Raw genomic sequence first — 14,711 nt, 5'->3', positions numbered from 1 at the left:
CTCAAATTATTGTATGATGGTGAGGGTTTGTTCTTTGTTTTATTTGTATTGGTCAGCAACTGTGTCAAAGTTAAGACAAAGGCACTATAAAGTACGGGATAAGTTCAAGTAAGTATATCCATTTAAATAGTGATGTGCTAAACACACTCGAAAAGGAGAAATTTCCAGGAGTTTGTTTAAATCACACACTGTATGATACTTGCAGGAGATGAAATTCCCAATAAAACACAAACCACTTTAATACAAACACAAACTGATGGTTATTCTGTTAACTTTCAACTAGAGCAAATTGCTTAAAGGTGAACAACTTTATTAAAAACTCAATGTGCCCCATTAGAAAGCACTTGTTTGCATTGTGTATCTTATCTTTGAAATGAGACTACTTCACTACTTGTTAAATCTTTTCTGTCTACAGTTCACAATTTTTAGTTGTTGTGTATCACACGTCTGCCCTCTGCTGGCAAACCATAACATGGGAATTTGCTTTTTCAAGGTAAAATGATTTTTTGTTGCTTTCAGAAAATCAAACATGGACAAACCAGTTACAGTGAAACCATTAGGAGGCGTTATGGTTAATTCCAGCGTTATGGATGTGACATTTTCAGTCAAGACTTGAAATATTAATTCTCCAAAAATGTTTTTGTTAGCTACCAATATGCAGTATTGAACGATCTGTTTGTATTACACTAAACCCAGTACTCGAATAAAAGGGGGGCTGGGGGGACTGGGACCCCCATAAGGGATCAGGGACTCCCCATAAAATGTAAAAATAGACTTAGGGGATATTGATATTTTTATTTGAGTTAAAATTATAATGACTATTGTGACTAAATTCATGCTATGGATATTGTAAATTTCGGGAATTAATTATTTACAATGGCTAGTTGTCATGTCTCTTTATATTTGAAACGCCCCGGCCCAAAAAAGCCTGTTCTTTTATGTAGGCCTGTTTTTCATAAGTAGTATAGGTATAGTTATGCATATTATTCTGAAATATAGTGTGTATTTTGTATAAATTGTATGTTGCGAGACTGACCCCCACCAAAAAAAGTCTTGTGGGGGACCCCCCAATAGACTTGGTTCAATTTGAGCACTGACTAAACCACTGATGACATCAGACAAATATCAGCCTTTGCAAGAGTTGTCTTATTATAAAAGTTTTAAAAGTTCTTTATTTTAAAAGAAGGAAACAGTCATGAGTTGGGAGTGACAAAGACACAGTAATTATTAGACAACATTTCTTTTCTCAACATTTCATTTCTCTATTAAGGATTTCGATTAATTAAAACCAGCAGTACCTACAAGTGGATAGGGGATGGCTCTTTATGAAACACTAAATAGTTGCTTTATTTAATTTTTCATGTGCTTATTTAAGAGGAATATGGACCGTTATGTGACGACACACACAAAAAATATTTTTAGGGTATGTGTATTAAAACCACCAAATATTGACAGAAAAACATTTCATCTTAAGATTTACATTTGCATACAACTTTTTACTTTAATGTGGGCCTATTTATGATTTAATTATTTACTTCAGGACATGGACTATGCACAAATACATGCAAATTTTCACATTAAAATTATAAAGTTGTTAATGAACATGCAGTTCTTTACATTAAAACACGCAGAATACAGAACGTCGTTCATATGCATATTCCTTTCTTAGATATGTAATTCCTTTATTACTAATAAATTGAGATTCTTCAAAAATAACTTTAAAAAGCACAAGGAAACTAGAGCTTTCGTTTGTGTCATAGTCATTTTTAACCACAATGTGGCGCTAAATATCTGTATTTTTACATAGGCTACCAAAGATGCGGTTTTGAAAGGAAAGTTCACCCAAAAATGAAAATTCTGTCATCATTTACCAAACCTGTGTAAATGTCTTTATTCTGCTACAAAGGAAGATATTTAGGATAATGTCAGTAACCAAACAGATTCCCACTGACTACTATAGTATTTAGTTTTCATATACACTGTTAAAAAAGAATCCCTTAAAAGAACGGGTAAAGTACTGGCAGAAAATAACCAGTTTGATTTTATGTAGTTTAAATTATATTAAACTAAAATGTAGTTTAATGCAGTGCAAAATCTAAAAAACAGGTAAAACAACTGTAAAAAATGAATACAATTTTTTTTATTTTAATTTTATATTGTCCCCTACTTTTACAGATTTTTTTAAGTGTACGGCAGTAAATTGGGATGAGATCTGTTTTCTTTTTTGGTTAAATAGTCATTTTTTCAAATAGAATTATCAAGGTCACATCTTCTCTCCATTTTCTCTACTTATCCCTGTCATTTGGCATTTTGGAGACAGTCTGTCTAATATGATATCGTGTTGTGTTGTGTTGTGTTTTGTTGTCTCTCTATTAATGTCATATGAGATAATTTAAAGGATTGTGTTCCATAAGCAACACTGATAATTTGAAGGCTTATAAACAGCACCTTGATTCCGCATTCTTTCCCTGTTTTTCCCAGTCTTATTTTGTCACATTCCTTGAGTTCACGAAGACATTCAGATTTTAAAAGTAAAAAGTCGAACAATGTACACTAATGTATTCACAATACACACTTGCTAACCTAAAGAACATACTTTTTTAACAGTTGAAAAGTAAGCAGCTTCTGTCACAGTTAATACAAATATAATGTGGTACTAGCAGATGTTCATCTTTATACACAGAGAATATAAACTTTCATTTTTCCATTCTCTCGGTCACATATTTCTTGAAGTGATATTGGAACACCTCACTCTGTAAAACCCATGTGGGAATAGCCTGCACCATCCAGCCCTATAGAGGTGAATGAAATCAGATACAGTGACATTGACGAATGCACGAATGTATCAGCCTAACGTACCTGATAACATAAGATTAAACATAACAGTGAGGTCATTACCAGTATGGCATGAGTGAGGCTTCCGTATGTCTGGTCGCCAGCCCTCAGATACTTTAGTGAGCTCTTAACAAACTCCTCAGCTGTGAATGTGACCATGTCAGGCCTTTGATGTCCTGTCATTGATGTTGAAACCCCGAATGGAGCCACTGTCTTAAAAATACAGAGACAGAGAACATGAATACAACGTGAATACAATATAAGGATTCTTTAAAAATAACTGCATTAGAGGTATATGCTATTTTGTTTCACCTGAATGATAATTCCTTTGGATTTATAATCCGCTTGAAGACACTGTGAAAATCGTTCAACGAAAACCTGTAAATCAAAGAAATGTTTATAATAATTTATTATTGCTTGCAAAGATAACATTTTATTGTAAGAGTCACGTAACATTTTCCTCTATATTTTGCATGTCAAATTTTGATCCTGCGTTCCTTGTTTTAGACTATGTTGGCCGCTGGAAGCACATTTAAACATGCATTTAAGATTCCTCTAAACGAATGATTAAAAATAATCAAACATAAAATAAAAATCTTTCTGTTCTTCCCTATCACTTTTCTCCATTTATTTTTCTGATAATATACACTTTTTTGTACAACATGGTAACTTTAGACAAAATGACAAAATTATTTTGAAATAATGCACTTTGTTAGTGTTTTTAGGTAGTCTGCAGGGCTGTAACAACATTATTAGGATGAGGTGAAATGGTTTAAACAGACCACGTATAATAGGCTTATTTGATGGCCCCTCTGATGTAAATATCTCCTTCTCTGTCTGTGATGCCTACGGCTCTGGCACTTTAAGCTTGAGGTGGGAACACATGATTTCTAGAAAATAACCTTTTCTAAAGAAATTAATCAAATCTATTCTGAAACATTTCAGCACACAAAGCACCGATGGTTCTTGAAATAAATGTTGGTTTCAATTGTTATCTCTGAAGAGAAAGAGCTGAGGCTCTGACATAATGATAACAGACAAACTAAAACATTGTAATATCTTCAGATTGATTTTAGACAATCATTTGGTTTTCAGATGAAGGCCTACACATAATTTTGAGTGTAAACACACAACACTATCCACTTTATAAATAGCTGATACTAACACCATCAGCATTGAAATTGGATGAACACATAGTTAAATCACTACAATGCAAAAGAAACACACAGACACCAATTTTCATTATAAATGTCTTAACTATATTTACCTTAGATGCTGCATACAAGGTGTACATGGGGCAGGGTATTTTGGCTATGCCGGAGGACACATTTAAAATGACTCCCCTTCCTCTAAGGAAACGCAAACAGTCAGTATGCATACGGAAATGAATTATGAGAGAACATTATGAGAAGATTATTCAACAGAGAGGGTCGAACCTTTCCTGCATTCCTGGCAGCACAATTCTGCACATCTTAAAAGAAAACATGTTGTTCAAAGCCCTACCATGAAACATTCAAGCTTGAACATGCACTTCTGTTTAAATGAATTAATGCTTTACTTACCTTGACCATGGCTTTTACATTGCAGTTTATAACATCATATATTTTCTATATGAATGGCCACCACATGAAACATGTAAATGAGAATTTCTAATAAACACTTCCATGAAAGCTGGTAGCAACATTTAATATTTTAGCAGTAAATTATTTTTTATCATGACCTGTCTCACCTTTTCCAAATCTGCAGTTTCAAGCAGCCTGCAGGGTACTTGGCTGGGCAGTATTCCGACATTGTTCACTGTGTTAGAATTTAATGAATTTTGTTAAGACAAATCTCTAGTAAGCATTACTTCTCATAATTTGACACAACTAGAGAAGCAAAACCACTGACCTAATATACCAATATCCAAGTCCTCTAGGCTTTTCATAATGTGTCCATACATATCATCTTTGGTAAAGTCAGCAGTTATTACTTTGACCTTTGCTCCTGTAGAAAGCTCTGCTTGACCAGAAAAAATAAGACTTTTTAAAGACACAATATGTATATTTTTCGCTGCTCGAGGTCACAAAACCCTAACAAAAAAACTCAACTAAGGCAGAGTTTGATGACAGTGCGAACTAGAGTGGAATGATGGGAGTTGTTGTCTTAATATCAACTGCTGATGAAAATAAATCCGACGGGACTTGCTGAATCATGTTCATGGATGAGGATGATAAAGTTTTATGAAGTTTGTTTGTTTGAAATCAAAGTATCGAAAGATAATGCTTTCGAATCGGTCTCACGACGCTTTGATGTCATACACCGATCGGTCCGCAAAGCACCTCATGAAGTCAAACACACTTATATTATTTCTTGCAGTATATGCAAAAATCGAGGACGATATAAACATGAAAGCATCAACAGGCATTTCTCTCAATGCAATGAGAAGGGATGTTACACTGCTTAAAATTACATTTTTCTGAATTCATTATTAACTTTTGGGATAAATCAGTATAGGCTGCAAGTAAACCAAATATTTAACAATTTGCCAATGGGTTTTCATATTTGAATGCAAAAATCATACATATTGTGGCTTTAACTGGCACCAAACACCTTTTTCAGTCTGATATTCAAGCAGAAAAGTCTTAACCTATATTCCTGGCTGCTCTTTCAAGCTTCTCTTGATTTCTGCTGATGATGATCACATTCATTCCATGTTTTGAAAGCTGCAGAAAGGAAAGACATACAAGGATCATTATTACAGACAGTGCCATAACTTCAATTCATAAGTCCTCACATAATGCCCCTGATACCAGGTGGTTCACAGTGTGCATATTTACTAGGGCTTTAATGCTTGCAGGCTTTAATTTGGAGTCAGAACATAGCCTACAAGAGGTTAAAATGCTGACACTTGTGGTAGGTTTGTTACCTCTTGTGCGTAAGCTCTTCCAATTCCATCTGATCCTCCAGTGACCACTGAAACAGAAGAAATATTCATTATTATATTAAATATTATAATAATCTTATTACTAGATAGTTGCATGTTCATGAATAAGTCTGATAAAGATATTCTATGTGAGATGTTCAAGTTTATTTATATAGCGCTTTTCACAATGTGCATTGATCCAAAGCAGCTTTACAGGACCAAATAAGAAAACCACAGAAAGGTAAAACACAGCCCAGTGCATGGTGTTTATAGAGCAAGCAAGTTTATTCTAATGATTAATATCTCATAAATAATTCATTAATTCATTAAATAAATAATTGCAGATGTTCTCCCTATTTAATGCTTTAATAATGTTCAATCTGAGAAAAAAAGTGCAATTTCATTGTCATACTGGACATAAAATGCTAATATTAGATTATACTTGAACAATACTGAAAAATAATATTTGTTTGTATTTTTTAAACGGTAACATTTCGGCAGAAATATTCTTTGTAAAATAAAATTTCATGTTTTTCGTGTTTACACCCAACAGTTTTTTTCATAGTTTAACTAAAATAAATAGTAAAATGACAGTTTTACAGTGTAATTCATTTTTCATAAATGATTCCATTTCACCTGTAAAGGAATATATTAACCTCTTCCATTACAAAACATATGCCCAAATCAATAGTTTTCAGAACAAGATCCATCTGTTATCAGTCCTCCCTCTGAAAATCTCACACTGTTTGGTTTGTTATAACAACATGTTCTTGAACAGACTTTGTGTACCCTGGAATTCAATAAACAGCAAGCGTGAGGGTGAGTTTGTGCGAAAAGTCATCCGTTATGAGCTGCCACTACAAGAACTATTACGCTGTGCGAGAAGTTCACATCGTAGGTGGTAAGAGAGATCGGGAGAAAAAGGGGGGATGGGGCGGGCATGGGTCGGCCAAAATAATTTAGAGGAAATGATTCAAATGTAATTACTGCCGTCGTGCTTTCATTGCTTTGACAGGCTCCAAAGGCCAAACTTTCGGTCTAACATCTCTTATTTGTGACAAGATGTTGTTTTTTTGTGTGAGTGTGTCTTTCTTACTTGTTTCCCATGCTTTCGTTCTTTCTCAGCGTCAATGTTCTTTATGGAAGAAAGTACAAGTAGTGCCCTGGTTTACAATGAAACCTCAGAGAAATCTCAGGGTGAGCTATAGATTTTGAATGTGTAAAGCTTGTGAACAACTCCATCTTCAGTTAGCTTGATTGAGCGTTTTATATATTTTGACAAATGTGACGTTCAATCTAATAGACTGAAACCGCAATTGTGAAATGCTATTGTGAAATGTGCAGAGCTTTAGACCAAACTTTTTTTTATGATTTGTTTGAAATAAAATGAAAAGCAGATGGACTTTGTCTAAACATGCTAAAACACCCCCGAAGAGAAACATCGTACACACACAAACACCAGGAAGAGCTTTTCTTAAAAGACCACTTGGAGAACGAAAGAAAAAGTCATATTCATTTGATTTCAAATGAACAGGAACGACCATTCAAACTTTAAAGAAATGAATGGAGTAATAATATGTGCTGGAACATACTGTTCTAATTGCCTTTTGTTCTTTGCCACTCTCTGTGCCGGAATGCAATGGAAAGGAAGCTTGGGAAAAGAGTCTGGAATTGTTTTTGTTGCTGATGGAGTACACACAGTGTAATTTTAAGTACGACACAGGCAGACGTTCTCTCTTTTGCAGACAATAAAAGTGCAATTTATGGTAGCAAGATCTTTTGTGAGGATAAAAAGTTAGAAGAGAAACTTGCTCCTGGGCCACAGGCCGAGGTCTGTTGCATGCTTTTATGAGAGTGGCATTAGTTTTGTACATGAGGTATTCATTTCTTTACTTTTATGCTTTAAAATGCCAGATTTTGATCTTGACTGGCAGAGCGGAACCCAATGCAGACCTAGTCTCAAAGGCCGATTGCAAGGAAATATATTTACTGATAAAATTAAGATTTTGAAATGTTAAGAAATGTTTTAGAAATATAAAAATAGTATCAATATATCAATCATTGCTAAATAAAATATGGCATCATTAAGGACTCCTTTGTAATGTTTGCATGCCTTATCTTTTACCCAATTGTCTTTTTTTTGCCATATATGACTGTTTTACCAAAAAATCTGCCAAGTATAATAAAAAGAATCAAACTTTCGAGAAAAATGCATGCAAGGACATATTACAGAAGAAAGGATTCAAATTAAATACAAACAGACCAAATCTTTGTAGTTGTTCATTGTGGTCTGATTAATGTTGTGGCAAACAAAATAATAAACAAATGTTATATCTCACCTGCCCATTTCCCCAGAGAGGTGAAAAAAGACACAGAAAGAGGATAGTAGAGCTTCAGGGCAAGCATCATGACAAGACCTAGTAGTTTCACTCCAAAGAACATGACGGTGCAAGTTCCAGCCAACATGAAGATAATCTCGGTGGGTGTCATGGCGGTCTAGGGGCTTATCTCAAAGCTTCAAGTTGGTCCTTCTTGCTAGCTCAGTCCCTCTTTTGACTGCCACGGTTCTCCTATTCTCTCATCTAATCTGACCACAAGATTCAAAACCCGGTGCTGACAGCCCCTTCAGCCAATCAGAATCTTCTCTGCCCTCTTTAACCAGGACATTATTCACATTCCTGATTTTTTGTGTTGTGTGATTTTGGAAGAGATATCTTACGTCAATTGCTGTCCAAATTTCGGCCAATTTAAATCTTTCTCAGATTCATTAGAAGAGACATGGAGTTAAGAATGTGGCCACAGGGGTGTTGACTCATACTGGACTATGGAATTGGATTAGAGAGAGAGAAATTCATATAGGGAGCATCCGAATGGACAAAGTGGAACACAAAAGTGTACAAAGAGGAATACAACATCAGTTGCTCTGCTTCTCAGGAATTTATTATATAAAATAAAATACATAGGCTTTTTAATATAATGCATGTATACTGTGTACTGTATGATGTTTATGTTATATATACTGTAGTGTTTAGATCTGCTAACGGTGAAAATTGTCAACATTTTAAAAGTATACCATCGTATAGTATATGCTATCACAAGTTCACTGTTCATTGACGTTTTCACAAGCAACTTTGCACTTCGGTACTTCAACTAAATATGCAATAACTTCTTACTTAGATAGCTTCTGTCTATAATTTATTTGCACTACTCTATATCCATTGCACTACTGTTATAACTGCTATAACTTATCATTGTATACACCCATCTGTACTTTTCCTGTTTATAGTAACAGCCACATGTATATTATGTTCATTGTACATACTACTTCCATAATACTGTTTTTCCTGCACTTGCTCCTATTGCACTTCTTGTTTGACAAAACTACATTTTGTTGCTTTGTACTTGTACATGTGTAATGACAATAAAGTTGAATCTAGTTGAATCAAATATAGATGGTCTTAAAATGAACAAACATAGACTGGTTAGGTCTTTAATTATAGAAACTTCACCTTTTGGTTGCTTGTCGCTATTCATCTGCCATAAATAGTCATTTTTTGGTGACTTTTTCGGTCATCAACAAAGCAAATGGTCAGCCATTATACCATCCGGCTCCCAAAGACGACATAAAATAATCATAATGAAAAGAAGGACTTAAAAACAACGATTCTGTCTGGCTGCAAGATTTCATCATGAACCTTTAACATCCACAGATCCTTTCTGTTGCATGAAAGGCTCTCTGTGGAAAAAGGTTCAACAAACCGTTGTTTAAAGATATTTTGGCTCATTTATGACACCACTGCGAAGAAAAGTTTATAGCGCCTTTATAAAGTGCAGGAGAGATCTGATTTAGTTCTGTGGCTTAACTGTCGCAAATATTTATCAATGATAATAATATGATGGCACATAGCCTCAACTCAGTTTACTCTATTTATTATAAAAAGGTAAAAGTAATAACTGCCGGGTGCCATTTTTCATTAAAGCTGTTTTTTATTCATATTTGAGTAATAACCACATCCTCCATCGCAAGACTGAAGGAAATAACAGTTTAACGCCATCTAGTGACATTTCCCCCAAGCTCATGCCCTTAGGTCTCATTTATTAGCTAGTCTGAATAACGAAAATGTATCAAACATCTCTCTGTTACCCCTTCTGTACTATTTATTGGCAGAAAACACAGTACTAAAGTGAAGAACTGCGTATTAACTGCAGAATAGTGTTGTCGTTCCAGGATTCTCACAAAAAGGCCTTGTTTGACTGCCCCCTCAGAAATACCTTAAACTGAATTGGGTGTATTAAATATGTTCTGCCTCATTACACAGTCCTTGGCAACCGGCTTGTTATAAGACCCAAGTGAGATGTTTTGTGCGAGTTGGATCGGTTTGCGGTCTTCAATGATATTTTGTATTAGTTAGGCGTTAACCCGACGAACCGACAGAGGTCGCTGTTCACCAACATTGGCATTTTGGGTGCTTTGTAAATGCGTCTATTTTAATCTTACCTTACGGTGCATGCTAATTTTGTGGACTGACAAATTGTTTAAAATGTGTGCAATAATTAATCGTTACTTTTTTTGTGGTGAATTTGATATAAAAAATATTTTTTTTGCGGCGTTGTTTAAATCATGCCTTTCCTGCACCCAATTTATCTATTAAAACGGATGGCACAAATCGGTCATTCGGATTGAGACATCGAGAAAAGATCGAAAAAATCACTTGTTATTATTATCTGTGAAACAATGTCAATGAGCTCAGCTTCGCTTTGTTTCTCTCCTCAACGTGTCACGTGGCGCGCGCATCAGGCGAGAACTCGCGAAGGATGTTACGCAACAGTACGTATATCGCGCATACCAGCCCACATCGAGACGAAAAAAACGTTCATATCCCGAATAATATACTCATATCGACCTTGTTTGTATCCTAATTGTGCGCAAATACGAAAATACCGAATCGATGTTGTGCGCAAAACATCGCATTAAACCTCTCTGCATCTCGAGCTCCTCTCCCAGATGAATAATGCAGATCCCCCACAGGAAATAACACCAAATAAGGCTAATATAATGCCAGCTTTTTTGATTGACACTTAAGTAAAGTGGAATATATTACACCAGGCTTGTCTTCCACTGATTCTTTCCCGTTTTTCCCCGTACACGGAAAGCTCCTGCCCCCCTGATCCCACAAGCGCCCGGATGCACAGCAGCAACAGTCACTCAGTCAGTCGGACAAACATGGTCGCCGGAGCTACAGGCAACGTTTAGGAATCTCAACACCGAACATTCGCTTTCATTTGCGGGGCTGTCGGATCGATCACCCGGGGTACAAAAGCCCCTCCGGAGGTCTGATTTCTCATCTCGGTGAGTCGCATCATTCCCACTGTCAAGCAGTCAATAATTCGTCATTGGATCAGCTCCACGCTGTGGGGAATATTTCTATATGAAGCACGCGCTCAGGAATGATAAAAGGCCCGGTCTTTAGTGTCATGAGTGTGGCTACGTGCCATTGAGACGTTAGGTTATTGTCTAAATAAAGTGGTTGTGTATTAGGAGATATCAGGGGTGGGATTTGTGTTACTGTGAAGGTATTTTACGTGTTGGTTTCATGGTTGTGACAACTCTTTTCCGGATTTGTTTGTTCGGAATAATTTGTTTGTGATGAGGTCGGGAAACGTAAGACCCGAGGACACGCTGCGGTAAGACACGTGATTGTTTGTTGTAACAATATTGATTTACTATAAACTCGTTTCAAGTGCCATAACAAAATGTAACGTTAGGAGTTAAGTCACCAAAAGACGTTTGATAGGGTTGATGGTAAGCGTGTAAAATCAATGCGTCCACACCCTTTATATTGACTTTGCATATTAAGTCATAGTGCAGTTGTTGACACAAGCTGCTCTTGGTTTGAGCATAACACGAATTTAAATATTGAGCATGTATGCTCCTTTTACATCGTTTAGGCTGATATGTGATTCTGTGGCATGTCAGATATTTGTCCTTTTATCTAAATACGCCATATTGCTCTAACACATGAGTTCATATGTTGAGTTCTCACATTTTATTGCAGATATGAATGGACTGAATACTTATACTGAATACCAAACGATCATGCATGGAAGGTGTCACATACCCTCTCTACATGTGCTCTCTGTACATGTCCTGATAGAATCAGACAGCAAAAGCCACTCTGTGTTTATGCATCAGGGCCTAGATCAGATACATGTTTGCTGAGTGTTTCATAAAAGAAGATGTGGTCAGGTTCTTATGAATTTGCCCTTATTTTGTCTTGGCAATTTATTCAAAATATATTCAGTTTATTAATAAATACTTCATTTAACCTGAACTCGTGCAAAGGAAAGCTTTTGATGATACATCTTTTCATTTTGTGACAGACACATCGCTCTTTTTATCTAAGGTGTCAGAGAGGAACTCCGGGGTCGGGACGGCACAGGGGTGAGTTATACCTTTAATTAAAAGATGAAGCCGAGTTTTCCAGGGAGTGACTTACCCATCTTCCATGCACCCTGTTGGTATTCTCACAATACTTTCCATACGCTCCCTCTGAGCTTTGAATGCCAGTACTCACAACGCAGCCTTGTGTGTATCCCCGACAACATTTGGCTGTCCGGTCGGTATTCTCAAAGGAAGGCAAGATGCCCATTTGCCAGGCCCATGACAGCACTATAGGAACAATAAGTCATTGATATGTGTGAGGAACTGTTTGGGAGGTGCTCTTTTAAACACAATGACTAATTCTTCTTTAAGGGGACATGACGGCGTTATGAAGATGTATAAACATGTTATGGCACCGCTTGTAACAGAAGGTGCAGGAAAACAAACAGCATCCCTTGCGGCTCACCACAAAGAATCACTTACTTTAATAGGCAGGTGGCATTACCGGGAGGCTGAGAGGTGACCGTATTACTTTTTTATTTATTATGAAATCGCGACATTTTACAAATGTTGCTAAACAAGTTATAGTGATGTTATGGGTTATGTACTAGAACAGGCTGAACGTCTTTATTTAGCCGTCATGAAGATGAATGCGCTTTTAAATAAATGCATTAGTGGCATGTTAGATTTATGAGCAGGTTAAGTGTCGTTAAGTGTCAGATTGTTGATACAACAGTTTAAAATGAAAAGCCTGAAATGTGTATGGTTTTACACGGTGCTTCATGTTTAGACTTTGATTAATTCCAATATCAATCCTCATTGAGTCTTCACATAAACGTGTGTTTTCCTAACAAAGGGCCAACACTATTTATCACGGTTAACCGATTAAAGCGATTAACCGATTAAAAAAATTTGTGTCTATAAAATATTTGTGTGGCATTTATATTTGTATGTATATGTAAATGCATAAACATGCATGTACAGTATATATTTAAGAAATATGAATGATATATATTTATATTTATTTAAACATAGTGTAAATAATATAAAAATATAAATGTTTGTATATATATTTGTTATAAACACAGACATTTCTTTTTTCTTCGCAATTAATCCATTTGGCAGCACTTCTACTTGCATGTCCTTCTAGACATGAAACAAAGTCTTTCACAGTGTGAACCACAATGTTCTGAGCTTGAGAGGGTTTGTTTGTCAAGATCGTTTTTGTCTGTCTGTTGTCTGAATATCACTCCTCTGTGACTGGCACCAGTCCCAGATGACATGCTGACACTGTTCACACACCGGGACCCTGGACAAAATCTATGTACTGTCATCTCATAGTCTCCAGGTCTATCACGCGTCTGTCGTCACGGAATCTTTCATCCACGCGAGCTTGTCTGTTTTGCTGCTTGGATAAAATGTAGGTCCGTATCCAGAGTTATCATTATGATTGTAGTTCTCTTTTCTGTTGGGATGCCATGTAGGGCAATGTGTAAAGACAGGTCGGCAGTAGCCACAGGCTGCTCTAGTTTACTAGAAGTGCACTGGAATGAAGCTGGTAGAACACAGTTGGCTGTAAATGTCAAAATATCATCGAAATAAGAAGACTTGAGTTTTATTTTATGACTAGCATAGGAAATAAAGCTCGGACCAGAACGAGATTAAAGAAGAGATGTTGGAGAATTTATTTAATTGATAGTTGAAAATCACAGTTGGTGGTTGTAATGTTAATCTAAGGTTAGGGATGGGCGATATATCGTGTGATTCTTATGCTCTCAGTTTTTCAATTAGTTTTGGTTAAATGCCGCCACATCCGAAAGCCAGAGGGCGCCCTTGCACAGAAACTCTGATTATGTGAAACAGAACGAGAACGATTAGTTCCAGGAAATGCCAATGGTCATATTCTATCGCTATTCTTCAAACCTTTTCATGTATTTACATGATAATAAAGTATTTTTATAGTGACGATGTTTGACTTGGCATTAATATATTCCAAATTTTGTGTCTATGCCTCAAACTGCCGTGAGACTGGGTTGGAACTTTATAGTTTATAGATGTAAGGAACATTGTAATGGAGGCAAATCTGAGCAAAGCCAAACTTTTGTTTAATAAATAAAAGTGTTTATTTAAAAGCAGCCTAAGATCAGCTTATTATTGATCAGAGATGGGCTAATTAGCTTAAACATCATGAAAGCTGCGGTTAAAAACGAATGATCCACTGACATCAGGCTTAAAAACAAAGAATTAGAAATGGAATGAATAATGTGATGGTTGCTGCAGATATCTAGATCAGAGAAAATTATAGATACTGATTTGTTTGAAGCAGCGGATTCTGGTGACATTTGAGCTGATCCACACATATCTACCGCCCACTATAATTGATAAATATTCTCAACGAGTTATTACAGAAACAATTTATTAAAGTATTGTTTTTGTCATCTCGTTCCCCACCACTTTTCAGAACAAAGTTACGCCACTGAATTTTGGTGTCAGATAAGTTTGCTACATTTACATTTTTTACATGTAGTCATTTAGCAGACGCTTTTATCCAAAGCGACTTAGAGAGAGTTCAGGGAGCAATAAGCGATA

At 36.1% G+C, this 14,711-nt stretch overlaps 2 protein-coding genes and 1 long non-coding RNA gene across 8 annotated transcripts in view; 2 read left to right on the top strand and 1 right to left on the bottom strand.

The window, feature by feature from the left end:
- Positions 1-1,413: 1,413 nt before the first annotated feature.
- hsd17b3 (hydroxysteroid (17-beta) dehydrogenase 3) lies at positions 1,414-9,114 on the bottom strand. 3 transcript variants are annotated; one of them, XM_056729793.1, is made up of 11 exons: positions 8,080-9,114; positions 5,744-5,790; positions 5,465-5,540; positions 4,726-4,833; positions 4,556-4,632; positions 4,398-4,442; positions 4,272-4,306; positions 4,103-4,184; positions 3,148-3,213; positions 2,899-3,048; positions 1,414-2,792 (listed from the first exon to the last, which is right to left on the bottom strand). In XM_056729793.1, the coding sequence occupies exons 1-11, from the start codon at positions 8,228-8,230 to the stop codon at positions 2,697-2,699; spliced, it is 933 nt and encodes a 310-aa protein (XP_056585771.1). In that variant the 5' UTR covers positions 8,231-9,114; the 3' UTR covers positions 1,414-2,696. The 3 variants fall into 3 exon arrangements, with proteins under 3 accessions (XP_056585771.1, XP_056585773.1, XP_056585774.1); XM_056729795.1 differs by having other exon boundaries at positions 4,565-4,632; positions 8,080-9,113; XM_056729796.1 differs by lacking the exon at positions 4,398-4,442 and having other exon boundaries at positions 4,565-4,632; positions 8,080-9,113.
- On the top strand, positions 6,543-8,232 carry LOC130407125 (uncharacterized). The gene is made up of 3 exons (XR_008904571.1): positions 6,543-6,641; positions 6,866-6,937; positions 8,096-8,232. It is a non-coding gene; the product is annotated as an uncharacterized LOC130407125 (long non-coding RNA).
- A 1,584-nt stretch (positions 9,115-10,698) lies between the features above and the next one.
- Positions 10,699-14,711, top strand: part of slc20a2 (solute carrier family 20 member 2) — a 32,349-nt gene continuing 28,336 nt past the window's right edge. The window contains exons 1-2 of one of the 4 annotated variants that reach the window (XM_056772556.1): positions 10,699-11,090; positions 12,122-12,182. The gene's annotated coding sequence lies outside the window, so the exon portion shown is untranslated. The remainder of the gene's footprint in view (positions 11,091-12,121; positions 12,183-14,711) is intronic. The other 3 variants (XM_056772558.1, XM_056772554.1, XM_056772557.1) reach the window with 3 other exon arrangements.

This window comes from Triplophysa dalaica, chromosome 18, assembly GCF_015846415.1.
Source record: "Triplophysa dalaica isolate WHDGS20190420 chromosome 18, ASM1584641v1, whole genome shotgun sequence".
NCBI classification, from domain to species: domain Eukaryota; kingdom Metazoa; phylum Chordata; class Actinopteri; order Cypriniformes; family Nemacheilidae; genus Triplophysa; species Triplophysa dalaica.
This window is presented reverse-complemented; position numbering and strand designations above follow the sequence as displayed.

Excerpts from the sequence above, each read along its gene's own strand:
- hsd17b3 (XM_056729793.1), bottom strand. The coding sequence starts at position 8,230 with ATGACACCCACCGAGATTATCTTCATGTTGGCTGGAACTTGCACCGTC. Across the intron at positions 4,633-4,725 it reads CTTGGATATTGGTATATTAG|TGAACAATGTCGGAATACTG; the intron begins GTCAGTGGTTTT and ends ATTCTAACACAG. Across the intron at positions 2,793-2,898 it reads GCCTCACTCATGCCATACTG|GGCTGGATGGTGCAGGCTAT; the intron begins GTAATGACCTCA and ends TCACCTCTATAG.